Source organism: Mesocricetus auratus, unplaced genomic scaffold, assembly GCF_017639785.1.
Source record: "Mesocricetus auratus isolate SY011 unplaced genomic scaffold, BCM_Maur_2.0 Super-Scaffold_100004, whole genome shotgun sequence".
NCBI lineage: Eukaryota > Metazoa > Chordata > Mammalia > Rodentia > Cricetidae > Mesocricetus > Mesocricetus auratus.
Genome location: NW_024429189.1, coordinates 112,402,421 through 112,426,495, shown reverse-complemented (window position 1 = coordinate 112,426,495; position 24,075 = coordinate 112,402,421). Strand labels below are relative to the sequence as shown.

Here is a 24,075-nt window from a genome sequence, read left to right as displayed (position 1 = left end):
AAAAACAAAACAAAACAAAATTTTCTTTTGATAGTGGTTTTCATGTAGTAGGGTTGCAGACCAGTTTCATTTTTGGTATTCTTCATTCCTTTCTTTAAAATTTTAATTTTGTATAACATATTTATTTGTAATCAGAAAGATATATATTAAAATGAAAACAGTTCATGTTTTTAACTCATATTCCTGCCTAACGAATAAAATATCTCACTTTTGACCCTCACCTTTTCTCTGTGACCTTCATCAGGTGGATCTCTCAACCCACTGTGGGTTCATGGGTGGTCTTCAGCGCAATGGCAGCACGGGACAGACGGCTCCTTACTATGCTACCTCAACTGTGGAAGTAATTTTCCACGTTTCCACTCGGATGCCATCAGATTCAGATGATTCACTCACCAAAAAGGTAAGGTGGCTCCTCTGGGACAGTTGCTGGCTGCATTCATATGCAATTGAGGCTCTCTGGGTCTGGATGGTGACCACACCCTGGCACAGACTGACTGGGCTGCTTTCCCCAGGCCTCAAAGTCAGTATCACTCTTCTTCCAGCTACAGTTATATTGAATCTAAAATACCAGCTTAGCGCCACCCTAAGTCTGAGGCTAGGGACTAGCAATAAGAAGGGTCTGCAGTATGGCTCCGTGTTCATCTTCTGCCATGTTAATTACCTGAGAGAAAATATTTTTACCTCACAGACTGGCAAAGGCCTCAACACATGATGGCTGTTATGACAAAAGTTCTGGTAAGGCTCTAGGAAAGCATCCTCTCCACATCCCAAGAGTGTTACAGTGAGCTCTCAAGTTTGGCAAAGTAACCTGCAGATGTGTTGCTGCCCAGATGTCCCACCTTGGCTGCTTGCCCTTTGTTCTCCCTCACCTTCCAACCTTATGTCCCCAGAGGAACTCCACCGAGGAGGCAGTGCCTTGAACTCCCCAGCCTGCAGAATGTTTACTTTAGGGGGCATGGTTTTGGATGAGAACACATTAGTGGGAGAAAAATGTCATCTGGTAAGAAAACCACTCCTGTAAGTTTCTAGATCAAAGGAACATCCTAGAACAATGGTGATTTGTGCTTCCCCTGTGGGCTAGTAGATAACAGAGTCTACATTCCCACCTCACACCCACTCTCCTCTCACAGTGCAAATATGAAGAGCTGAGGGCAGTTCTCAAGTGCTGGCATTTGGGAGTGTGGTGACATGCTTGGAGCTAGAGCCAGACAGATCTAGGCTCAAGTGTGTGTCTAGCTGCTTTACCAGCTTGTACCTCAGTCTTTCGTGTATTAAATAAGATTAAAAATGGAGTACATGGCACAGAACTGTTGAGTTAAATAAGTGAGACAGTGCCTGAAAAAAATTGCTTAGCATGATACCTGGTAGGAACTCTCTGACCATCGCCCTTGTCATTGTCCACTGGTGTAATTGATTTTTTTTTCCTTGTCCCATTAGCCAGATGATTGATACTAGCTCATAGACCCTACTGTATCTGCCTCATTTCTTTTGTCTCTGGTTTTGCCTTTTCACCACGGTAGCCACAGATGTCAGGACTGCATACATGATGAACAACAGTGCATGTGAGACATCATCAGAACTCGGGTCACAGACAATTTCCATAGTGATCAAGTATCTCAGATACACAAAGCACAATTTGCATTCAGAAACTCAGCAGCCTTTCACCCGCATACCCTGCATACTTCCCTGGCCTCCCTAGGCTGGGAACCTCACAGCTAGTGGGAATGCTAGCCATGTGCTGGTTCCCACAGGTGTGAAGGAGCTGATTGTCCATCTTGGGTTCTGATGACTGCAGTGTTCACAGAAAGAAGGGCTTTGCTATCGGGTAGCTCACTGATATCCCAGAATCTGGGGTCACTTACCTGGGCTATACTCACGTGATTTTCTTAAATTTGGGGCACCTTATAAAGTCTTCCTTCTCTGCATATTGTTGCCATATTCTATGATTTTTTGTGTGTGTGTATGACTGACAATTATTGTTAAAGTTAGATTTGCATATAAACTGTTTTAAAGTATTTCTTTTTCATGTTATACAATTTTTTATTCCATCTTCTTTAAAATTTAAAAAGACTTTACAACTTTTCTTAAAATCATTAGAGGACTGCCCAGAAAGTTCAGCAAGCAAAGATTCTTGGTGCCAAGGCTGATGACCTGAGTTCTATCCCAGGAGCCCACTCAATGAAAAGAGAGGACTGACTACAAATTATACTCTGACTTTCACATGTGTACCTGGCATGGTCTTGTGGATACACACAAACACATGCTCACACTAAATAAATAAATATACACACAAACACATGTTCACACTAAATAAATATGTAAGTATAAACAATTACCAAAAACATATTGGAGAACCATGTTAGATCAACTGACTCTGAAAATTTTAAAGTATTTCTTAAGTTAGAGGCTTTTTAAATTTTGTTTCTATACTGTTGTCTTTACATAATGCTGCTATAAATAATGTCCTGAGGCTTGGTCTGGATGAGATAGACCTCACTGTAATAACAAAAAAGCAGCTGAGACCTTTTGTGGCTCTAAGATTTAGCATCATTAATGATAGACTTCTTTACCAGGATGTCTCATAGTTAGGCAGAAAAATCAGTCACATAATGGCAGCCAATGATTCCTTGACTTACTCTAACTAAATTGTCCCTAACAGCGTAAAAATGAGCTGCAAAATTCTAAAGTGATTCATGCTCTGTTCTGCTCTTGTCATGGGGGGACTTTTTCAATTCTGCAATTCTGTTGCAACCCCATACTGAACTCTTGATCCTTCACTGCAGAAATTTGTTAGCTCTAGCTAGATTAGATTTTTCACAGCTAATCTAACTGCTGTAGGGGTTTGCCGAGTGGGGACAGAGCTGTGCTATTGGATTTGTCCAATTCATTTGACTCCAGGACTATAATTGCACTTATGTCTTACAAGGCTTTTATAGCCTCAGGCTGGCTAGCCACATGAAAAACAAATTGGCAGTGATACAGTGCAAGTGAAAGGGGATGAAAGGCCCACATTATCAGTCTCTAAGCAGCTCTGTTCTGGCAGGAAGTTTCTTGGTTAATTTACAAATAAAACTTAGATTTTAGGATGGGCACACTGTCAGCTGAACAATGGGGATGTCAGGCCTGACTGTTACTTAGTAAAAGTAGCAGCCGGGCCCACTGAGGAGCCCGGATTCTTCAATCAAACAGACGACTCCTTCTGGAGCCAGCTGGCGATGTAATGCAATTAGTTGGGAAAGGAGGTCAGCCTATTAGGTGTGGACCATGACCGGTGTCACCAGTAGCGTGCAGGCGTGCAGCCTGGCAGCAGCTTGGGCAGAGGAGTTTAGAACTCTGTCATGACCAAGGATGGCAGGACATGGGATTGATTTCTTGAGGCTCAAGAGCCTGTTTGTTCTGGGCATCATAAGCCTTGAGGCCTTCTGGAGTCTGTTGCATAGTGGAAGCAGAAGCCCACATGAATGCAGTTCCCGTTGTAGCTCCCATCTCCTCCTGAAGACATATGCCTCCTGTCAAGTTGACTTGTCCCTATGCAAACTTGTGGGTGACATTGAAATAAAAATCTCCTTTGAATTGAGTGCCACTTTAGGCTTCTATAATATTCCATTATGTTCTGATATGAATAGCTATGTTGTGCTTTGATGTGTATAGTTTGTCCACACCAGTTTTATTTGTTTTACATATTTGGGTTCTTATCATAGGCACAAGAAGGTATAATTTTTGTACTTTGTTCCAGATGTATCAGTCAATTGGTCCCATGGCCTTAGCTCTTGGTTTTGTGTTTTAGTTAATTGAACTGTAACATGTCCAGAAGTGCGAGGTGCATGACACTGAAAGCAACTCTGAGATGGTGAATATTACAAAAATAGCTCTTCCTTAATTGTAGAATTGCCACACTGGGAAAACGGTCAATTAGTGTGGCACTGCTTTCCTAGACTAGAGTTTTCTCAGAGTACTGCTGCAAATAAAATTAGGAGGGGTTTACTGGGGTTATATAATTGAATAACACAATTTAGAAAGGGGCAGATTAACTGCAAAATTTCAGTAATCATTGTATCATTTAGAGTGAGCATTGTACACTGCCCTTGTGGATGAAAAGGAGAGACTGTAGGTATTAGGTGTGGCACTGGGTGGTAGCAGCCAGCTTGATATTTGGTAAGTGGGTTGTCTCCATTCAGTTGCTTCTGCCAGCATCATAACAAAGAGTACAGGGCTAGCTCTCTTTGTGGGATAAGGGTTGTTACCTGAACTCCAGAATAGCCCATTTCTTACTGTTAGCTCCTGTTGCCCCAAATCCCACCCCAAGTTTTAATTAGATCTAGTCTACATTTATCATGGAAACCTGTTCATCTTACCTAGTTGGCAACCCCAGCTCTCATGCTGTCACTACAGAAGGACTAAGTAGCAAAACAGTGTCACAAGGTCTTTGGAAGCTCTGTTAGAAATGGAAACACAGACGGGCAGTAGAGCACTGCATACATAAGGCTCTAGGTTCGATCCCCAGTACTGTGAGAAGACAAAGTGGACTAAAGGGACACCTTCAACTAGGAGAATTTGGTGCCCTAAAAAGAAAATAAAAGAAAAGAATATCAAAAGCTTTAGTTGTGCTCCGGTCTTTCCTTTTTCTTCCTGTTACCTTGTGGACCTTTAATACCGTGTCAGGGTAATGATAAGTGAGGAGAAGAAGAAAAAAGATGTACTGGGTTATGTTTGCATTTAGAAAGTTATGAGTCCATTAAGCTGTTCTGGATCACTGTGACTTGTGTGAGGCCTCCAGTTGTCCCTGGAGCCACTCTTCAAACACAGTTGAATCCCATACATAACTTACTCCATAAAGGCGCAGGTACAGATGCAGGTCTCTTTGTAGGTGTTTGATCTATACAGTCACTTCCAGAAATGTAAGAGAGGAAAATCAGCAGGCACTACAACAAGCAGCTGTCTTTGTAATGGGGTGACTGGAAAAGAGCCCGTGCTGGGGTTACCTTGGGTTTTTCCCTATATGATCAAATGGTCTCTAAAGAAAACCGTATCTGTGCTAACATGTTTCAAATTTGCACTATTCCAGAATATACCTTTTCTATTTTTAAAGATAAAACTAGAACATAAGCTCTGACATACATCTCAGTTTTATTGCAGTGGCTTTTAAGTTTGGTCACTTGTACCATTCATCTGTTACATGAGCAAGGACCCTTGTTTCTGATGCTGATGGCATTGCCTGATCTGAGGCAGAAACTGTATTCCCCCAAGGCTTCTAAGCCCTGGCTCTGCCAGCTTCAGAGCTTCAGTGGGCCAGTGTTTCCATCACTGTGGTCTGGTTTCTCCAATGAGTTCTTTGCAGCTTTCTCCAGATTAGGTTGGTGGGATGACCACACAAGCAGTTGATTAGTGATGTTCTTGCATCTAGCAAAAGTTTGTTCTGGAAGAGCTTGTAAGGGTCCTTGGAGACTTTCCTAAGGCCTTCTCAGAGACACCGAGAGTCTGTGGGTTTTTTTGGAGTTTATAGTTCTCTTTATTTATAAGCTGTCAAAAAAAAGTGAGCTAAACTACTTGAGCTATAACAGTAAAATAGCTTTTGATGTAAGCTGAGATAAGGAATGTTCAACTTGCATCCCCAGATAGCTATGAACTCTGCCCAACACAAAACTGTAAATTTACTTACAACAGTATGAGGGGTGTGTGTGTGTGTGTGTCCATGACTTAAATAGTCATGAATGGAGACCACAGTCTCTGGCCCTCTCTCCCATGCTGTTTTGTTCTGTGCACTCAGAAGACAGAACATTCCTGATCAGGCACTTCTTATAAGATAAAGTAAAGATGGAGTCACACAAAGTCACTGGGAAGGGTAAATGGCACTTTATGTTAACACTTTGGAAATCTTTAAATGCTAGGTGCTAGTATTCCCACCAAATTTAAGTTTTAATTTCAATTAAATACATTTATTCCCTTAAAAAATAATTGCTTATATTCTTTTTCTCAAAAATGTATCTCATTACCAGTTTCTCACACATTTGTCAACAGTTGTATTGGAGTAGCTTTAATTATCTTACATTGTTATTTCTTAATAACCATCTGGATGAAGAGGCTTAAAGTTTTAAAGTAATATGTACTAAAAAGAAGTGATTGTCATTTAGTTGTTTAGAGACATTCTAGGACTGATGTAAAAGTAGAATCCTTGTAAAAAAGAGACCTTAAAGAGGTCCCTCTATCCCACTGGAATGTGCCCAAATGTGTGATCTTAGATGAATTGTGCATCCTAGCAGTTGGCCTGGAGTTTCATGAAATGTAGGTTTCTGAGTCCTCACATAAGGCATCAGTGTAGTAGACTGATTTGGGACTAAAATACTTTTGGCCTCTGAGTTTTCTAATTTAATTTGTAAGCCACAGCCCCTCATAAACTGTTGTCATCACCTCGGTTAATAAAGAGGCAATTTGCTATTGCAGCTCCGTCACCTGGGGAATGACGAGGTCCACATCGTCTGGTCTGAACACTCCAGAGACTACCGCAGGGGCATTATCCCAACAGCCTTTGGAGACGTTTCGATCATTATTTACCCAATGAAGAATCATATGTTCTTTATCACGATAACAAAGAAACCTGAGGTATGCTTCCTCCATTGTTGCCCTGACTCCTATATTTTCCATTGAATTTCCTGCCCTCAAAAGGCTGATGAATGTCCTACAAATATCAGAATTGTGTGTGCTAGATAGGAATTTAAGTGAACTGTGATTTTCGAAAGAATTCTAATCACGAGCACAAAATTCCTTATTGTATTATTTGAAAATTATGTTAGAGAAATAATATGGGGTTTTAAATAATTGTAATGCTTCAAAATGTTGTAATTTTAGGAATATCATAATTTTAAGTGGGGCACATTATTAATAATAATAGTTGATGGAGTTCCATTATCACAGGGTTAATTGGGGAATAACCATGGGTCTGGAATCCAGCCCTGTCTGATGCACGGGCATTGGTCACTGAGCCCTGATTGTTGATGATTGAGGTCAATCCTGAAGGGTTTTGAACATGTCCACAACGACATTGGGGCCCTGAAGCACAGCCCACACGATGAGTATTAGCAATCAAAGCACCTTGCTACAAAATCAATTCAGTCATGTCAATTGGTATTGATCACAGGGCTGGCTGGAACAATCCAATGGTCTGTGTCCTGTGTGATAATCGGCTGCAGTTTTGATCCTTGTCATGCCTTTACTGGTATTTTAACACTACTTTGTGTGGCGACATATTTTAATTTTAATTCATTAAGATGTGATCTTAGGTTTGAAATAAAACATATTAAGCATATAAGCCACTCTTTAAGAAAAAAATGACTATTGTTTTCAGCTTGACAGTAAATATATTTATTTACATCCCAAAATTATTTTCCTGAAGGAGCTCATCGTTATTCTAAGAACTTTTTTAAACTTAAAAGAAAGTATTGAGAGTTGTTGTTTTAATTCATATTTGTAACCTAAAGTTACATTGTGAGCATTAAATGTGCTAGTAAGTGAAAAAGTGCTCCAGACATTGTCTGGCACCAGGTTAAAAGCTGCTTCTCTGTTAGCCATTGTTATTGTTATGGTTGCTATCAAGATTTTCTTATATAATTACTGTCACAGAAATAAAATCATTAGAGTTCTATGTCTAACATATATGTTAATTCTCCAGTGTGTGGGCTCTATCCATTTAGGAAAGCTTTATTAAGGAGAGAGTTCCCTTTGTTCTTAAAGAGATGTCAGAATTCATAGTAGATATTTGTGTTTCTCTGATTCAGATCCCTGTGGATGTCAGGCTCTCAGTTTTGTGCTGGAAGAAAATGGCTCAGTGCTAACATTCACATTTGTCCATGAAGAGAATTACTTACAAGAATTAAAGTGATAATTTTAATCTTAGAGAAGCAATAGATTTAGTCCTTTTTAGCTTTCAAAAATGTTTCTTTTATATGTAATATAGAACTAGTTTTATTAGTTCATTTTCAGGATGGTCCTCTAAAATGTCATAATGTCCTTAAAATATCCCTGTTATTTTTTAAGTGAATGAAGAAGATGAAAAGCATTTCATTTGACTCTGCTGTGTCAAAAATGACATTTCTCAAAGTAGCATAAAATGTATAAAAAACCATTAATATACTTTTTAAATTTTCCTATAAAAATATGTTTAAGATGAAGTTGGTCATCAGTTCTGACAAGATGAATTGAAAAAATTGGTTTCTTAGTATTTTAACACAAAAAAGCCTAAAGAGAAGAAGAGAATAATAGGGCAACTGAAAACTTAGTGTTATCCCTACATTTAAAGTACAAACCATTACAATATAATAAAATTAATCCAGACATTTCCAGGGCAAGTGTAGCTGACCTTTTGTTCACTAACCACTGACCCCAGGGTGAATGCAAGAGGCTTTCGGAGGGAAAGTCTGTTTGTTTGGCTTCAGTCCCTGGTATTTAAATTGCATTCCCTAATCAAATGAAAAGGCTGTCCTCTCTATCAGGTTACAGAATCCATGGCAACATTTGGCCTTTTATATCTATAATGTTAGCCTTTTTGTTTGCATCTAAGTAGAGACACCTGGAGCAATACTAACATTAACCGATTTAGCATTAATAGCTTCATTATATAAGAATTTCTGATCAGATAGCTGTTACTTTTGCTATATTGCTTCAGCTTGTATTGTTGTCATTTTTTATCTCCTTGCTTGGCAACCAGGCAATGATTTGCAAATTTTTTTTGTCTTGATTAATTAAGCAATATAATTATCAGTAACCGTGATGCAGTCTTTGCTCAACAAAGCTTCTGAGAGAAAACAATGGTAAGTCTGTTAGTATGAATGCATTCCACGCGTCCCAGATGCATGAGGATATTACGGACAATGAGGGGAAAGGCCGCCTGTGAGCGAGGACAAAGGGTGCCACGCAGACTCCACACACTGCACATACCGCCAGGGACATGCTGCGGGCTCCCTGGGACACAGACGCCTCGTTAGATTACAGCTAGTCAGCAGAGATTAATTCTCAGCCATTTGGCGCAATAATTTACCCATTCCCCAGTCTTTTAACTAGTGCTGCTTACCATGGAACTGAAAGCTTTGTACTCAAAAGGTTTGCTTAACCTTGGCTACTTTTAGGTATCTCCACCAAAACCATTATTTTTGCTTAGTCGTTGTACTAACACAGCTGCTTGAGTTGAAGACTATTCCTGTAGGAAGACAGACTATGCAAATGTTTCAGAAATTGTAGATGGAGTCAGCAGCAGTCTTTTAACACCTGTATATTTCATATGAACACAGTGTGACTCTGGCCTAAATACATTTATTTTACTCATTTCTGGACAGCCATACTTCTCTAAGAATAATTTTAATCCTTTTTAGGAGGGGGAAAAACTCATCAGTACACAAAAGTCCTGCCCATTGGATAGAGTCATGCATATTCAAATTGTACTTTCATTCACTTGGCCTCATTAATAGCCTATGTAATAATGTGGGGCTATTTGTAATACAAGCTCACAGGCAGCATTACTTCCAAGTCCTTTGAAATTTAACATATTTCGCTTTTTCAATCCATACACCCCCCGTTAAATATACAAATTATGTGCCTGGCAGAATCCGCCCCCTCTTAATAATGCCCCGCATTTGTAAAATGGTACATTGAAGAAGAAGCATGGGTGTGCTCCTATGAGTGCACAAAACCTTCATGACTGAGAGGGTCTGCTCACTTTAGAACATTGTATTCAACCTCTGCCTTTTTCTTTAAAACAAAAAACAAAAACAGTGTGTTTTGCAGAATTATTTCGTTGTTAAGTTGATTTCCAAATAAGTCCATCCCCATCTCCATAAATATTGACACAATACAATTTTGATCATATAAAAGAAAAAATTATCAGACTTACGTTTTTCACCTGCTTTCATCAGTTGGTATTCAGGAAAGACTTGCACTTAAGACAGTGAGTAACTTAAGTGGTATGTGAACCCCTTTCTTTGCCTTACCTTTTCTCAAGTTTCCCTGACTGTCCTTGGGGTGCTGTTGAAGTGGTATCTGGCTCTCTTTTAGCTTCAGGGGTGTGTGGGATTTAGATACATGTATGTGTGCAGATGTATAGGAATGAACCCCTCTTCCAGCTAAGGACCTTTGTCTGGAGCAGGTACTTACAAAATGCCAGCAGAAGTCACAAAAGCATTTAAGCGCATAAGGCTAAGAGGAGTGTGTTTTTGCAAGGAAATGTTTTAAGCATGCTGAAGTTGCCCCATTGTACAGGGAGGTATTTGCCTTTGCTGTATGGTTTTATAAATTTCTCTTGATTTCATGTTATAGTTTCTTAAACATTTATCATTATCCCAGCCAAGTAATCCTTCAGAGATTCGGTCATTTACTTTAAAATATTCTGGAGAATTCTCAAGAAAGTACATTAACTTTGGAAAATACTAAGAATTATTTACTTAGAAAAGATCATTGAAAATACCAGAGAGCTGGGTTTTATTAAACTTATTAATGGATTGCTACAGTGTGTTCCGTTTAGGTCATGTGTTATTAGCATTGGTTTTAGTAAAGAAGTGGCCATGAGAACCATGTGAAGAGGCAGCTGCTCGTAGATGTTGTTTTAAAATCAAACTTTTGCCAGTACACCGGCACTGCTAATTAGAGGAATTCCCTATATAGTATGGATTTATATTATCCCTTTTGTCCAGTTTTTGAGAGATTGAGTCACCCACAAGCAGGTGCCAAAGAATAGAGAACATTTATTTTACAAAAGGGCGAAGAAAGCCCACATCAGCACTATTGTTAACTCAACCTCCTACCTCTCAGGAATTTGCCTTTTGAGATCTCCTTTTTAACTGAATTTCCCCAAAAGTTGGTACCATTCTCCTGTTTTTTAATTAGTCCTTGACATATTTGTCTTCCCCTTGTGGGTTTATCTTCCCTTCTTTGCTGAATGTACACCAAACAGCAAACTGCAGCCCAGGCTTTGTACCAGTACGCAAGGCAGCTCTCATTCTCTACTCCTGAGCTGCCATGGGGGGGAAGGCCACTTTGACCCTGGAGACAGGACATCACCATGCCCCTCCTCGGGCAAATTCCTAAGGTCCTGCATGTGGGTGCATACCCACTGTCCTGACAAGGGAAATGGGGTGTTAGGAATGTGCTGGTCTCCACTGTGGAAGGAAACAGCCCACTGCCTGGGGGGTATATTTGCTATACTAAACTCAAAATTTAGTACTTTGTTTTTTGTTTTATTTTTCTTTTTTCTATGTTGCTGTCCTATTTTATTTAGTGTAGGCATATGAGGAAGAACACCTTACTTCTTTTTTTTTTTTTTTGAGACAATGTCTCACAGAAATCTACCTGCCTCTGCCTCCCAAGTGCTGGGATGAAAGGCATGTTCCACCACACCTGGCCAAGAACACTTACTTAAAAAGTAAATAAACTGGCAAAGGATATTGCTAAAGATAGTAAGAAATTGTTCTTGTAGTTCTTTTTCTGACTTTGCTGGGTTTAGGGTTTGTTTTTTGTTTTGGGGTTTTTTTTTGCAGATTTTTTGCTAGCTTTTTGTTTTGTTTTGTTTTTTGGTGTTTGTTATTGATGCCTGGTTCTAGCAATATGGGGATAGTCAGTAAATGTGTGGTAAATGTGTGAATAAGTGGTTGGAACAGTTTTCCAGTAGGAATGGGTATCACAGAGCAAAGGAAACATAGTGAAAGGATAGGTGGTACAGAGACTGCTTTAGTTCATACCAAGTACATCAGGGCATAAGCCAAAAAACAAACAGAAAGTCTTGAGAGAAGCCATGGGGAAACAAACAACTGCAGAGATACACACAATAACACTGTGTGGGGTTTCTCTTCAGAATCCATGTCAGCAAGAAGAGGTAAGAACTGTGCACTCAGGGTGATGAAAGAAAAGACTGCCCAAAATCCTATGTTTGTGGAAATAATCCTTCAAAAGTAGACTTCCTCAACCAAACAACAAGTTTTGGAGGAATTTTTGACCCATAGGTTATCTTGCATTAAATGTTAAATTCTTCAAACAGAAGGAGAATATAAGGGGCTGTTTTGTCAGGAGAGTGTTTGTCACATAAACATAAAGACCTAAGTTGAGGGAGACAGAGGCAGAGATCTCTGGAGTTCACTGGGTAGTCAAGTCATTGAGCTCCAAGTTTCAAGAGAATATGAAAAGTAACTGATGACGACACACATTGGCCTCAGGCCTTCATATATGTACATGTATATATACGCAAACAAACAACAGCACACACAAAAAAAGAAGATACATGCATCTGCATAGCAAAGAATCACTTTAGAGAATAAGTGAAGGTACAATGAAATGCTTCACTGGGTAGTGGCGACTCACACCTTTAATCCCAGCACTCAGGAGGCAGAGGCAGGCGGATTTCTTGAGTTCCAGGCAAGCCTGGTCTACAGAGCAAGTTCCAAGACAGCCTGGAGTGTTACACAGAAGAAACCCTGTCTCAAAAAAACAAAAATAAGGCAGGGCGGTGGTGGCGCACACCTTTAATCCCAGCACTCGGGAGGCAGAGGCAGGCAGATCTCTGTGAGTTCGAGGCCGGGCTGGACCGATAGCCTCCAAAACAATACAGAGAAACCCTGTCTCGTAAAAACAAACAAACAAACAAAAAAAAACAAAAATAAAAAAGTGCTTAAAATATGAATTGTAATTGCTATGATAAATGAGAATAAAAGTAGAATCACAAAAATATTCAGATAAAATCAGAGAAGATAGAAGTGGAAGACCAAAAAGAAAACTAAGTAACACAGCAAATATTAATTAACACTATCAATAACTTCTTTTAATATCAGTGTTTTAAATATATGAGTTAAAAAAACAAGACAAAGGCTGGAGATGTAGCTCAGTCATAAAATGCAAACTGAATAGCATGAACAAGCCGCAGGCTCAGTCTTATCAGTAGGAAAAGAAAGAAAATACAGGCACTGACAAGGTGCAGAAAAAAGAAAAGAACAAGAAGAAGAAGGAGGAGGAGAAGGAAGGGGGAGAAGAAGAAGGAAGAAAAGAAGAAACAAGGCCCGACAATAAGTCACCTAGCAAAGACTTTTAAACAAATGCTAATGAAGGATATACCATGCTAACACTAATCAGAAGAAAGATAGACTAACGATGTCAGTCAACTTCAGGCAATGAAAGTGATCAGAGATAAAGGGAATATTGCACAGTGATTCATGTGGACTGAGAGGCTCCCTGGGTTATGATAATTGATCTGGGACCAAATAGAGCAGGTGTTCCAGCCCTCATCAAGTATGAGGCAGGGAGGACAGAGAAGACAAAGTCCTGAGTTAGGCCTGAGTTTCAGGAGGGAAGAAAGAAAAACATCCTATGTGGCTAGCATCAGAGAAACAAAACAGAGGGGGCTGACGACCGGCTATGCAGATCCTCCTGGGTCACAGTGGAGTCAGAACCAATATTTTGATTTAGATGACCTTGAGAAAACCAGCAGGCCACTGCAGTCTTTGTCATTCATTTCTCTGTAAAAATGGGGATATAGAAGTGCCAGGAGAATTACATATCCTGTGTTAAAGCACTAAACTCAGAACTCAACCACAGCCCCTTTACTCATCATCAATTCAGATGTTCCTGAGCTTTTAAAACCCCTTGTCTGTGGTTAATATAATCTCTTAACTAATTAAGACATAGGTTAATTATGTATGTAGGGCAAATTAAGTGATCAGCCTACTTATAAGACATTCATTGAGGTGTCACGTTGTTTTCCTAAACAGTACAGTCCTTAGAGAGTTCCCCTTAAAGAGAGCTGTATTCTCTTGAACACATCTCTTTCCCTTTGTCACATCCTACCTTGAACCACAGAACATGTGAAAAGTGCTGCAAATATAACATGTTCTTTTCACAATTTTTTATTATTTTCCCCAAACAGAAAAGTTGTCTTCTAATACAAACTTTTTAATTGACTTATCTGTCTCCCATTTCAGTATCTCAGATACATAAGTGCAAATACTCCCTTTCAGTTCATACTTTCTATAGGATTGTGGACTTCCCCAAGAGGAAAGGGGAAAGCTGTGACCAGACACTGAGTCATAGCTCTCAAAGGTAGAGGTATTTACAGGTGGTATGTTCCGACCATACCAGGAAGCCTTGGACAGTGTCCTTCCCTGGAGCAGGACCAGCCCCTGGTCTGCATGGTCTTGCTTACCTTGAAGCTACCCTCTAATATTGATACTTCTTTGTTCTTTCACCATTGTTCATTAGTACTTTTTGTTCTGCTTAGAAGATTGGTGAGAAATGTGGAAAGATATATTATTTGTAGTAATCAACCCCCCTAAAAATTTCGTCTCAGTCCAGATGAAGCAGTATTCTTTAGAGCAGTTGGAACTTCTTTATTTGGGGGGGGTGGGTAGGGGTAGGGAGTTATCCTCGACTAAGCATTTATAGGGAAAGCTGTTTTGGTCTGTCAAGCCACTGACAGTTCTCCATGAGTCCCTTTCCCCACACATGCAGATGCTCTTAATAGCCTGTCTACTTAACCTCTACATCTAAAGTTATTTCCAAATTCATGGTTGCCATGATCCTTACCATCTACTTAAGCTTCCTAACAATTGTGCTCACTGTGGTGATTGCTCTTAACCTCTCAGATCCTTTCTTTACACCCATCATTCCATTCTATAAGCAGGTATTCTCCTAGTATAGGTTGCCATTTGGTCTCTGGCCACCTAACTTTCAAGGACCAAATGTAGATGCATAGAAATGAAGCCTTTTTCATATTTGTGTGCTTCAGAGTATCTATCCTGTATCCACATGAAAGACAAATATGAGATTTTCTGCAGAAACTCAAATCAAAAACCTTTATGTTACTGCCTTCTTGTATGATCAAGTCAGTGCCAAAAAGCCAGACACAAAAATCATGGCCATATATTTGTTATGAATGCAGTACCTACAGCATTGGGATGTATAACAGGCCACCTAGGAAAGAAGGCAGTTTTCAGCATGGACTACCCCTCAGTAAGCCCATACATGGCAGTAGTCTAATTCTAAAAGCTCAGGGTTGTCTGTGAAGCATTTGCACAGCTCTGGTTGAAAGCATCAGAATGTTCCAACTGAGCTCTTGGGGGGTTAGTTCTTATGCATTAAGTGGAGATTTATCCCAAATATTGTCCTTGCCCTAGCAGCTAGATACACCCTCAGGCTGATGTGCTTGACAATGTTAACAGGTACCATGAACTTCGGGATCACTACTTCTCTGTGAAAAACTGCCTTTGTGTTCACAGTTTGCCAATAAGAGAACTTGAGTGCAAAAATGTTCTGCTCTGCACCCCAGCCTGATGGATATAAATTAGTTTGGGCTGTACTTTCTAGCTGTGTATCATGTAGTCATGGAAGACATGGTGTGAACTTCATAGGTATCTTCCATCCTGTGGCTAGCTGATAAGGAAAGCCAGCTTGTTAACAGTTGTGGAAAAATCTTAATACCTAGGCCTTGTTCATATACACTCAGTAGTTCAGAAGGTTTAGATGGATGAAACCTTTGAATCCAGGTTCTGATTAGGACTCCAGATAGTCTTTCATTAACTTTACCATTGAGTATGAGACCAGGAGGGGGCGCCCCAGGAGCTCTCTGTTCCCTGTCCCCACTATGCAACAGCAGCACCGTTTCCCTTGGGTAGGACCACTCACCCAGACCCTCCTGTATTGTCTGTCTCAGTATACAGTGATCCCAGAGTCCCAAGTAGCCATGTCTTCTGGTAGGAGTGCTGCTGCATTAAGTTCCCCAAAGAAATCAGACAAACATCAGAGGAACAGAAGAACAAGAGTAAAGTGGAAGACCCCACCTGTCTCCTTAGACCCAGACCTCAGTTTTCTAATTACAAAGGAATTACCACCCTCTTGGGGGTCACTGGCTCCAGGAATAGGCTACATCTCACAAATCAACATCACCAGCTCACAGGGTCCTATTCCCAATGGTCAAAGCTCCATAAATGAGTTTCCAGTGATGATCATACAGCACAGGAAAGTGTGACTCTTCCCTTTGGCTCCATGGGTCCTGTGTGAACTGCTCTAGTATCTCATCTGGTTCTACAGCTTAGAACATGCTTTCCTAGAGCTAAAGCAAGCCCCTACCCCATTCTTCCTAAGGAATGTCTTTACTTCCCGGAGCCTCTGTCATCTCACCATACACTGCATTGAGCCCTTGAATGAATCTGTAAGAGGAAGTGACAGTGATGTTGAGTCTTGTCATGTCTAACAGAAAATGTGCACTTGTGCCTACATACATCACACACACACACACACACACACACACACAAATGTAGGTTAAATGGTGTTCTCTACTTCCCTAGAGCCCTCTAGAAAGCTTCTGTCTTCCTTAGAGTAGAAATTGAGAATTCTTATGATTTCTTACAAGGCCCTTCTTGTTTCTTGCCTGACTTCTCTCCTTCCTGACCTTCCTTATACTAATTTGGCTCTGACAACTGTTACTCTCCTGCCTTTGCTTAAACGCACTAATCCCACTCCTATCACAAGCTGAACACTTGCTGTTCTTTGTGGAATGTGCTTCCATCCATTGTCCTCATAGCTCCTGGTTCATTCTTCTGTCTTGTAAAGACTTTTAATGAAACATCTTCTGTTAATTTTTAAATAATTGGAGATACACATCCACCCAAAAGTCCTTTGCTCTTCTCTGCATTATCTTCTACTTTAAACATCTTATGCTGTATATGTTTAACTGTTTATTTTCTGAAATCTGTAGCAAACTTTGAGTTAGGTTATAGGAGATTTTATGTATATATGTTCTTCACATGTCCTTTTAGTGAGAAGATTAGAATAAAAGGTCTACATATGATAAATACTATGTAAATTAATGGAAGATCAAGAGAAATTGTAGGTGTATATAAGAGTTAGTAGCCAGCTCCAGTCCCGAATCTCACAGATCTGACAACTTCCATGTTAGTGAGTAGAATTAATGAAATTCTAATAGAGGGGGAAGGAAGAGAAAAGAAATAAATTAAAAAAACATCCATGAACACTATGGTTTGCCCATGTGGTGAAAATAGATGTAGCAAAAGAAAGCCAAGCATCTCTTAAAAGTGGAAAGGAGTGAGCATGATGCAGGGTCTTGGAAGCATAGGGTGGAAAATTCAAGAAATTGAAGACTGTACATAGGAGAGTGTAGTGAAGTGCATCTGTCTACAATGGCATAGGCATGTAGAAAGAATAATGCCACTTCTGTGAATGACAGTACAGGGTGGTAGGGGGAAACATGATAATTTCCCATTTAAAAGGCCGTATAGAAAGTTCTCGTGAAAGAACCTGGTGGGACAATCCACTGGTCTTTGACTTGAAAGCTCTCAACTTGCTCTGAAGAGGTTTGCCTGCCTGGATGACAGCCTGTGTATTCACTCCCAGTCTTTCATGTAAAGCATCAGTTCTCTACCTTAACTGTTGCTGGGTCTGAACATAGTTTTTCTGTTATGAATCCCAGGTTCCGTTCTTTGGGCCTCTGTTCGACGGAGCCATTGTGAGTGGGAAGCTGCTGCCAAGCCTTATCTGTGCCACGTGCATCAATGCCAGCAGAGCGGTGAAGTGCCTCATCCCACTCTATCAGAGCTTGTATCTTTTTGCTGTAAATATGTAACTTGTTAACCCTCCCCAGAGTGAGAGACCTGGCGAGCTTTTAGGAGAGGTAAGTGGGCTTCTGCTTTCAGACTGTGGTACTGTTGGTTGATTTCTATGAATACAATAATATTGTGCTGCAGTGAACATAGTGTTTGTTCTCCTAGTTTATTCAAGAGTCTTTGTCTAGAGGCTGTGACTGTCATGACGCTCAAGCTCATGGTTTGGGGGGTTTTTCCCAGATTCGGTCTCTTCTTCTGTCTTGAGTCACATTCCACTGTGTAGAAAGAGGACTAGGTAGCAAGTCACACAAGTCTCATTGAGAGCACCAGAAGACAAAAGTAAATGAAATGACTGATAAATCAAAAACTGCACACAATGCCTGAGAAATGCAGAAAGTTCTGAAGGATGGAGGAAGGAGAAATTAACACCTGTCATAGAGGAGAGGTAAAGGAGTCCCTGAATCAAGTTGTATCTGGATTCATCAGTAAGAGTGGAAAGAAAACATTTTTGTAATTTCTCCAGTCATTAATACTTCCTCTTTTAATCTCTGACCTCATCTCTGAAAACAAGAAATTTCATGTTCCTAATTTTTCTTTCAAGCATGACTTGACAGTGTTATTCTTAAATCCACATGATCTCTACCTGTAAGAAAAGATTAAGATGAGTAGCTTCACAAACAAGTACAAAAACCATCTGACTTGCTAATAAAACTTAGAATTTCTTTGTTCCTAATTGGTATTGATAATGATTAAAACCACATTCTATTTGACCTCTCTCCATAGACTTCTCCCAGCCTAAGTGTAAGTGATGTATTATTAGTGGGTAGAGGATGATTGAGAAATAATGTGTAAACAGATACAGTTTGTGACAAATACTTTTCATTTAAATATTGGTCATTCAGTTGTCTACTGTCCTGCCTTTAAGATTTTAAAAAATACATATGCCATGTGGCAACTTAAAATTATCATAGAAATTAGTAGTAGAAAAGAGCTATTAGGTCCCATCTGGTCCCTCCCCTGGGGCCAGGCTGCATTATTCCCTCCAGTGCACTCTCCCGCTTTGTCCAGGCTGGTAGGGAGTGTTTGGAAGTAGCACTCTCTGCAGAGACTTTCAGAACACCCTAGCCATAATCCATAGCTCCTGCTGCCCCCACTTCCAGTATGGAGTTTTTGTTTCAGATAAACTATAACTTACAGGAACTTCTTGGGAAAGAGAAAGACCTATCCAACAACTGTTGTGTCCCTTGGCATATGAGCTGGGATGAGGTAGACACCTGTGAGTCGAGGGTACTGGACAGATGCAACAAAAGTCCTTTGAAATAAGAACATCCTATTTTGTAGAAGTCCACTGTGATTTTTTTTTTATCCTGTTACCCTCTCCACTTAACATGCATATTACAAAATAAATGCTTTGTCATTTTGCTGAATGATAACTAGGTGCCTTTGGAGCAGTCAGATTTTGGAAAAACAGTATTTTTAAAAGTTGAAAAGGTGCCAGGCGGTGGTGGCGCACGCCTTTAATCCCAGCACTCGGGAAGCAGAGGCAGGCGAATCTCTGTGAGTTCGAGGCCAGGCTGGACCGACAGCCTCCAAAACAATACAGAGAAACCCTGTCTTATAAAACCAAAAAAAAAAAAAACCCTCAAGGAAATCACTTCATGTTTGTGGGTGCCAGTACCCAAAAATAGCTTATAAAATAGACAATTTGACATCTTAGAGGACAACTTAGTATAAAAAGGGAGAAAAAAATAGCAAGACATATAAAGTTTTAAATATTTCTCTCCTATGTATTCTTTAATTATTCAAATAAATTACCTAAAACAATAATTATATCAGATGGTATACACATATTTTTATCAAAATGTAGTCATGTGAGAAAAACTTTATGATCATTTAGTGACATTTCTGTCTGCAAAACTGCTAATACTCTGGTCAGAAACAAGGAATATAATAAAGATGAGGAAATGGGAGGGAGAAAAGGAAGACTTTTGTACTTTAAACATTCTCACTAAGTTTTACATGTGTATACGTTTGCCGTTGCCAGCTGCTTCTATAATGTGCACTAGAACACTGAAGTCCCCAATGCGCTCTGCGAACCTTCTGAACTGCTTTGGTGTCATAGTTAATGTCTAGAATTTGCTGCTTCGTTGACATAAGTCTTATATTTGAATTTTGAGGGTGACATTTTTTGTTTGTTGTTTGTTTGTTAGAGACAGGGTTTCTCTATATTGCTTTGGATCCTGTCCTGGAACTTGTTCTATAGTCCAGGCTGGCCTCGAACTCACAGAGATTTGCCTGCCTCTGTCTCTCGAGTGCTTGGATTAAAGGTGTGTGCCACCAACACCTGGCTATATTTGAATTTTGAATATTTTAACCAGTCCTAATTGTGAGTGCTAATTGCATTTTTTCATTTACCAAATACAGTTCTGTGGACTATCTGCCAACTCCAGGGCTAGAAGCTAGGGTTACCACAGTACAGCAGGAATCCAGGAGCCCAGTCCCTGTTCACACATTTTAGAGATGACACCTAAGGAGTACACAAGCTAACTGGTTCCCCTCCCTTCTGAGAACAAGTGAAACTGAGAGTTGAGATGAACAAGAGTCAGGATAAGGGAGCCCTCTCCAAGGAGAACATATTTCAAAAGAGATTGGAGAATGAGAGGGATACTGTCGCTACGGAGCATAGATGACATTCTGGGCAGAGGACCTAAGATTCCATGCTCTGGGGAAGTATGTCTATATTTTGCATGAATCCTGAACATGTTCAGATCCATCAGGGTGACTGTGATGGACCCAAGAGTCAGTTGTTGTAGTATGGCATTCTAGGTGACCCCCGAAGAAGCTTCTCAGACTTCCAGCTTGCATGCACTTCTGATTTCTCATCTTAGAACAGCATGCTAGAGGGTTCAACCAGGGCTGCCCAGTAGACAGTGGATAGGCAAGGGCTGTAGGTGCTACTACACGTCAAAACCTGTGCAGACCTGTAAGGGCTGAAGACATCATCAGTGCCTTGGATATATCTTGATCCAGGGCCAGGGGGCTTAACTTGACTAATGAGGAACAATCATGTAGTGCTCCTTTTCAAAGAGCAGAGAAGGTGTCTTGAAAGGCCCTGAAGTATAAAGTACCCCCATTTTTCTGCTGCCTTCCAATGTTTGCTATTTACCATCACTCAAAGTAAAAGACTGTTAAATTTTAAAATATTTGCATTGGTTTTATCATTATAAGTACTAACTTGATGGCAAATCTATAACTCAACTTATCATCTGGGATCAATGGAATTTTGCAATTCATATCCTATAGCTCATTTGTGCATATATGGTTTGTTCTTAGTAAAAACACTGAACAAAACTATTTTACATGTACATATTTTGTTCTCCTTTGTTCAGACCTTTGTAAACCCTTTAGGTGGGAGCACTTTCTTTTTTGTGCAGTGACTGCATGTTGAACCGGATGGCAACTAAAGCAGAGAGCCAGTGAAATTACTTGGTTATTTCTACCTTCCCATTCTCTCCCCAGTTGATTGATATTTAACTCCCTTAGAATAAACTTGATTGGGATCCAGCTTTATGTAAATTTTAACTAATAGAAATGTGGACAATTAAATGTCAATTTGACTCTATAATGTTTAAAAAATGCTCTTCTGATCAATTGGTTATTGGAAGCACTGTCTGAACACGTTTGTCTTTTGGGCTTTTTTGTTTGTTTTTTTAGCGGTAAATCTAGCTTAGGGTCAATATCAAAGAAGTTCTTGTGTAAGGCTCTCTTGACTAATTGGTCAAACAGTGGGAACTGTGTGGCAGAGGCACATAGAAGACTGAAAAAGTATCATTGTCTCCCGTAATTAAAAAAAAATGTGAACACAGTAGGGGCTGTATGTAGAAAGCATCCTCCAGTGGTGTCCAGCCCTTTTGTGCCTTGTGGTCTTTCCTGTAACCTTCTCAGTGGACTGAATCAAATTTGCCAAGCATGCCATCGTCCTGTGGCCACTGCACCATGAGTAGCGAGAGCCAGCTCACTACCATCTGCCTCTCCTATCGCTCCCAGGCAAGCAGGGCCTGTCCCTGTGCCTAGAGAACAGTAAGTGGGAAGCTTGCCACATGCTATGTTTACAGTTCCCAAGCCAGCTAAAGATTCCAAAATGAAACTGTGGTCTGCTGATAGAAGTTCCTACAACCATTTGAGCCAAGGGCTTTCATTCCCCTTGTCAGATCACTTGTCTCAGGGAAAAGGTTCCTTCACCATATGCAATGTGTCCAATAAGAGGAGTTGACCCTGAATCAAGCAGATGGTGACTTTCTAGAGTAAATGTCCACTTAAATAGAATATTAGTCTCAGTGGCATTTGCCGTCTCTACTCTCTGGAAGTATCAGTATTTGATGGAGAGAACTGGTGTTGTATACTTTCTTCTGTCTCATTTTTCAGCCAGCAGGTATATAAACATTTGGAAATACTACAGCTTCTCTCTTAGACATGTGACTTTAATATCATCACTAGATTCTGCTCTCAATTTACACAGCTTCAAAAGTGACCCTTCTCTCTAAAGCATTAACAATCCAGGTTCCTTCTCCTCCAGTGGGATCCTGAGCTCTTCTTCCAGGACAGACCTTTGATTTCTTCTGCCCATTTCCCCCACAGTGCAGAAAGGAAACCAAACCATGCCATGTGTTCTATTTCACCATGAACAACTAATTATGCATTTGTCAACATTTGCAGCTTTCCTGCCATGTGTCAGGCACCATCCTAGCCACCAGGAATATAAATATGAATAAGATATTCCAAGGGAGAGGACACTGTTTGCTCATGGACCAGGCCATGAAAGCCCGTTACATATGAGAATGACAGATGCTTCCATATGGCAGAGTGTAGGATATGCACTTGCAGGCATGGGCACACAGAGAAGACAGAGGCAATGAGAGCATGCACAGAGCTATAGAAGGAGTCCTAAAAGAGAATAGGGCCTGATCTGTAGCAGAGCGAGGGGATAGATTAGAACCCTGTAAAGACTGGGCTGATTCATTGTTTAACCATAGATAGCCTTCTGTGGAGCAATTCCAGAGTATATTTTGAAGGAACAGGTAGGTATAGAGACATAGGAAAAGGAAACAAAGAGGAGAGAGCTGAAGCATTACTTTCAGCAAACTTGCCAAGCAAGACATATCCTAGTAGTTGGCATCATCTGTCTTTGGAGCCAATAGTCTCAGGTCTTTACATTGTGTGTGTAAAGAAAATTGTAAGAAGACTGAGAACTGAGTTACTACAAGGGAGGAGTCAAGACATACCAGATAATTACAGCACCAAAAAGAAGGAAAACACTTTAGGGTGGAATTGAACACTTATGGAGGGAAACTAATGTAAGGGGGAGTGAATTTAAGTAGACTGAATGGCAGCAAGTTGCAGATGGAAGGGATGGGTGATGCTTTAAGAATTGGAACCTCTATGCCAGGTAGTAGTGGTGCACATCTTTAATCCCAACACTCGGGAGGCAGAGGCAGGCAGATCTCTGTGCGTTCAAGGCCAGCCTGGTCTACAAGACAGCCAGAGCTACTCAGAGAAACCCTGTCTTAAAAAAGAACTTATCTGCAGAACAGACACCAGTGGGCAGGCCAGCCATCGAGCAGCATTAGCTCAATGTCATGCAAACATTCAGAACCCAGAACCAGCAAACCAGCTGCTTGCAGACTGAACCCAGCCTACAGATGGGCTTTGTTTGAACTGTACTTGGCCTCCTGGTGTTACCAAAACACAAAACTGAAGATTGTCAATGACAGTGAAAAACAGGCAGACTTTGCATTTTTTAAATTGTAGTTTTTTTAAAGAATATTTTGTTTTCTGCATATAGGAGTTTTGCCTGTATGTGTATATATGTATTACATTCATGCTGGACCCTGCAGGGGCCAGAAGAAGCCATGGAATTATAGACCATGGTGAATCCCTGTCAGTGCTAGGAACCAAACCTAGGTCCCCAGCAGGAGAGTATGCTCTTTTAACCACTGAGCCGCCTTTTCAACCCCTAAAAAAATGTCGACTTTTCTTTTTTTTTTTAAAGATTTATTTATTATGAATACAACATCCTGCCTCTATGTATGTTTGCACACCAGGAGAGGGCAACAGATCTCATTATGGATGGTTGTGAGCCACCATGCGGTTGCTGGGAATTGAACTCAGGACCTCTGAGCCATCTCTCCAGCCCAAAATGTCGACTTTTCAAAAAGAGTTATTTGTGTGTGTGTGTGTGTGTGTGTGTGTGTGTGTACATGCTCATGTCTCATGTATAAGCAACTCTGCACTCTTAGAAACCAAAGAGGGCATTGGGTCCCTCAAAGCTGGAGTTATAGCCATTATGGGATGTCTGGCTTGATGTGTCCAATGCTGAGATCTGAACTCTGCTTCCTATGCTTGTGCAGCAGGTACTCAACTGCTGAGCCATCTCCTCATTCCCCCAAATTGTAGGGTTTTGTTTTAGGGGATTTTGCTTGTTTTATTGGTTTGG

At 40.4% G+C, this 24,075-nt stretch overlaps 1 protein-coding gene across 4 annotated transcripts in view; it reads left to right on the top strand.

Annotated features, from left to right (window-relative positions):
• The window catches only part of Ralgapa2 (Ral GTPase activating protein catalytic subunit alpha 2), a 272,091-nt gene that overhangs the window by 178,576 nt on the left and 69,440 nt on the right, over window positions 1-24,075 (top strand). For all 4 annotated transcript variants that reach the window (XM_040746440.1, XM_040746439.1, XM_040746442.1 and 1 more), the window contains 3 exons: window positions 245-400; window positions 6,442-6,600; window positions 17,450-17,577. In XM_040746440.1, the coding sequence (XP_040602374.1) occupies window positions 245-400; window positions 6,442-6,600; window positions 17,450-17,577 (443 nt within the window). The remainder of the gene's footprint in view (window positions 1-244; window positions 401-6,441; window positions 6,601-17,449; window positions 17,578-24,075) is intronic.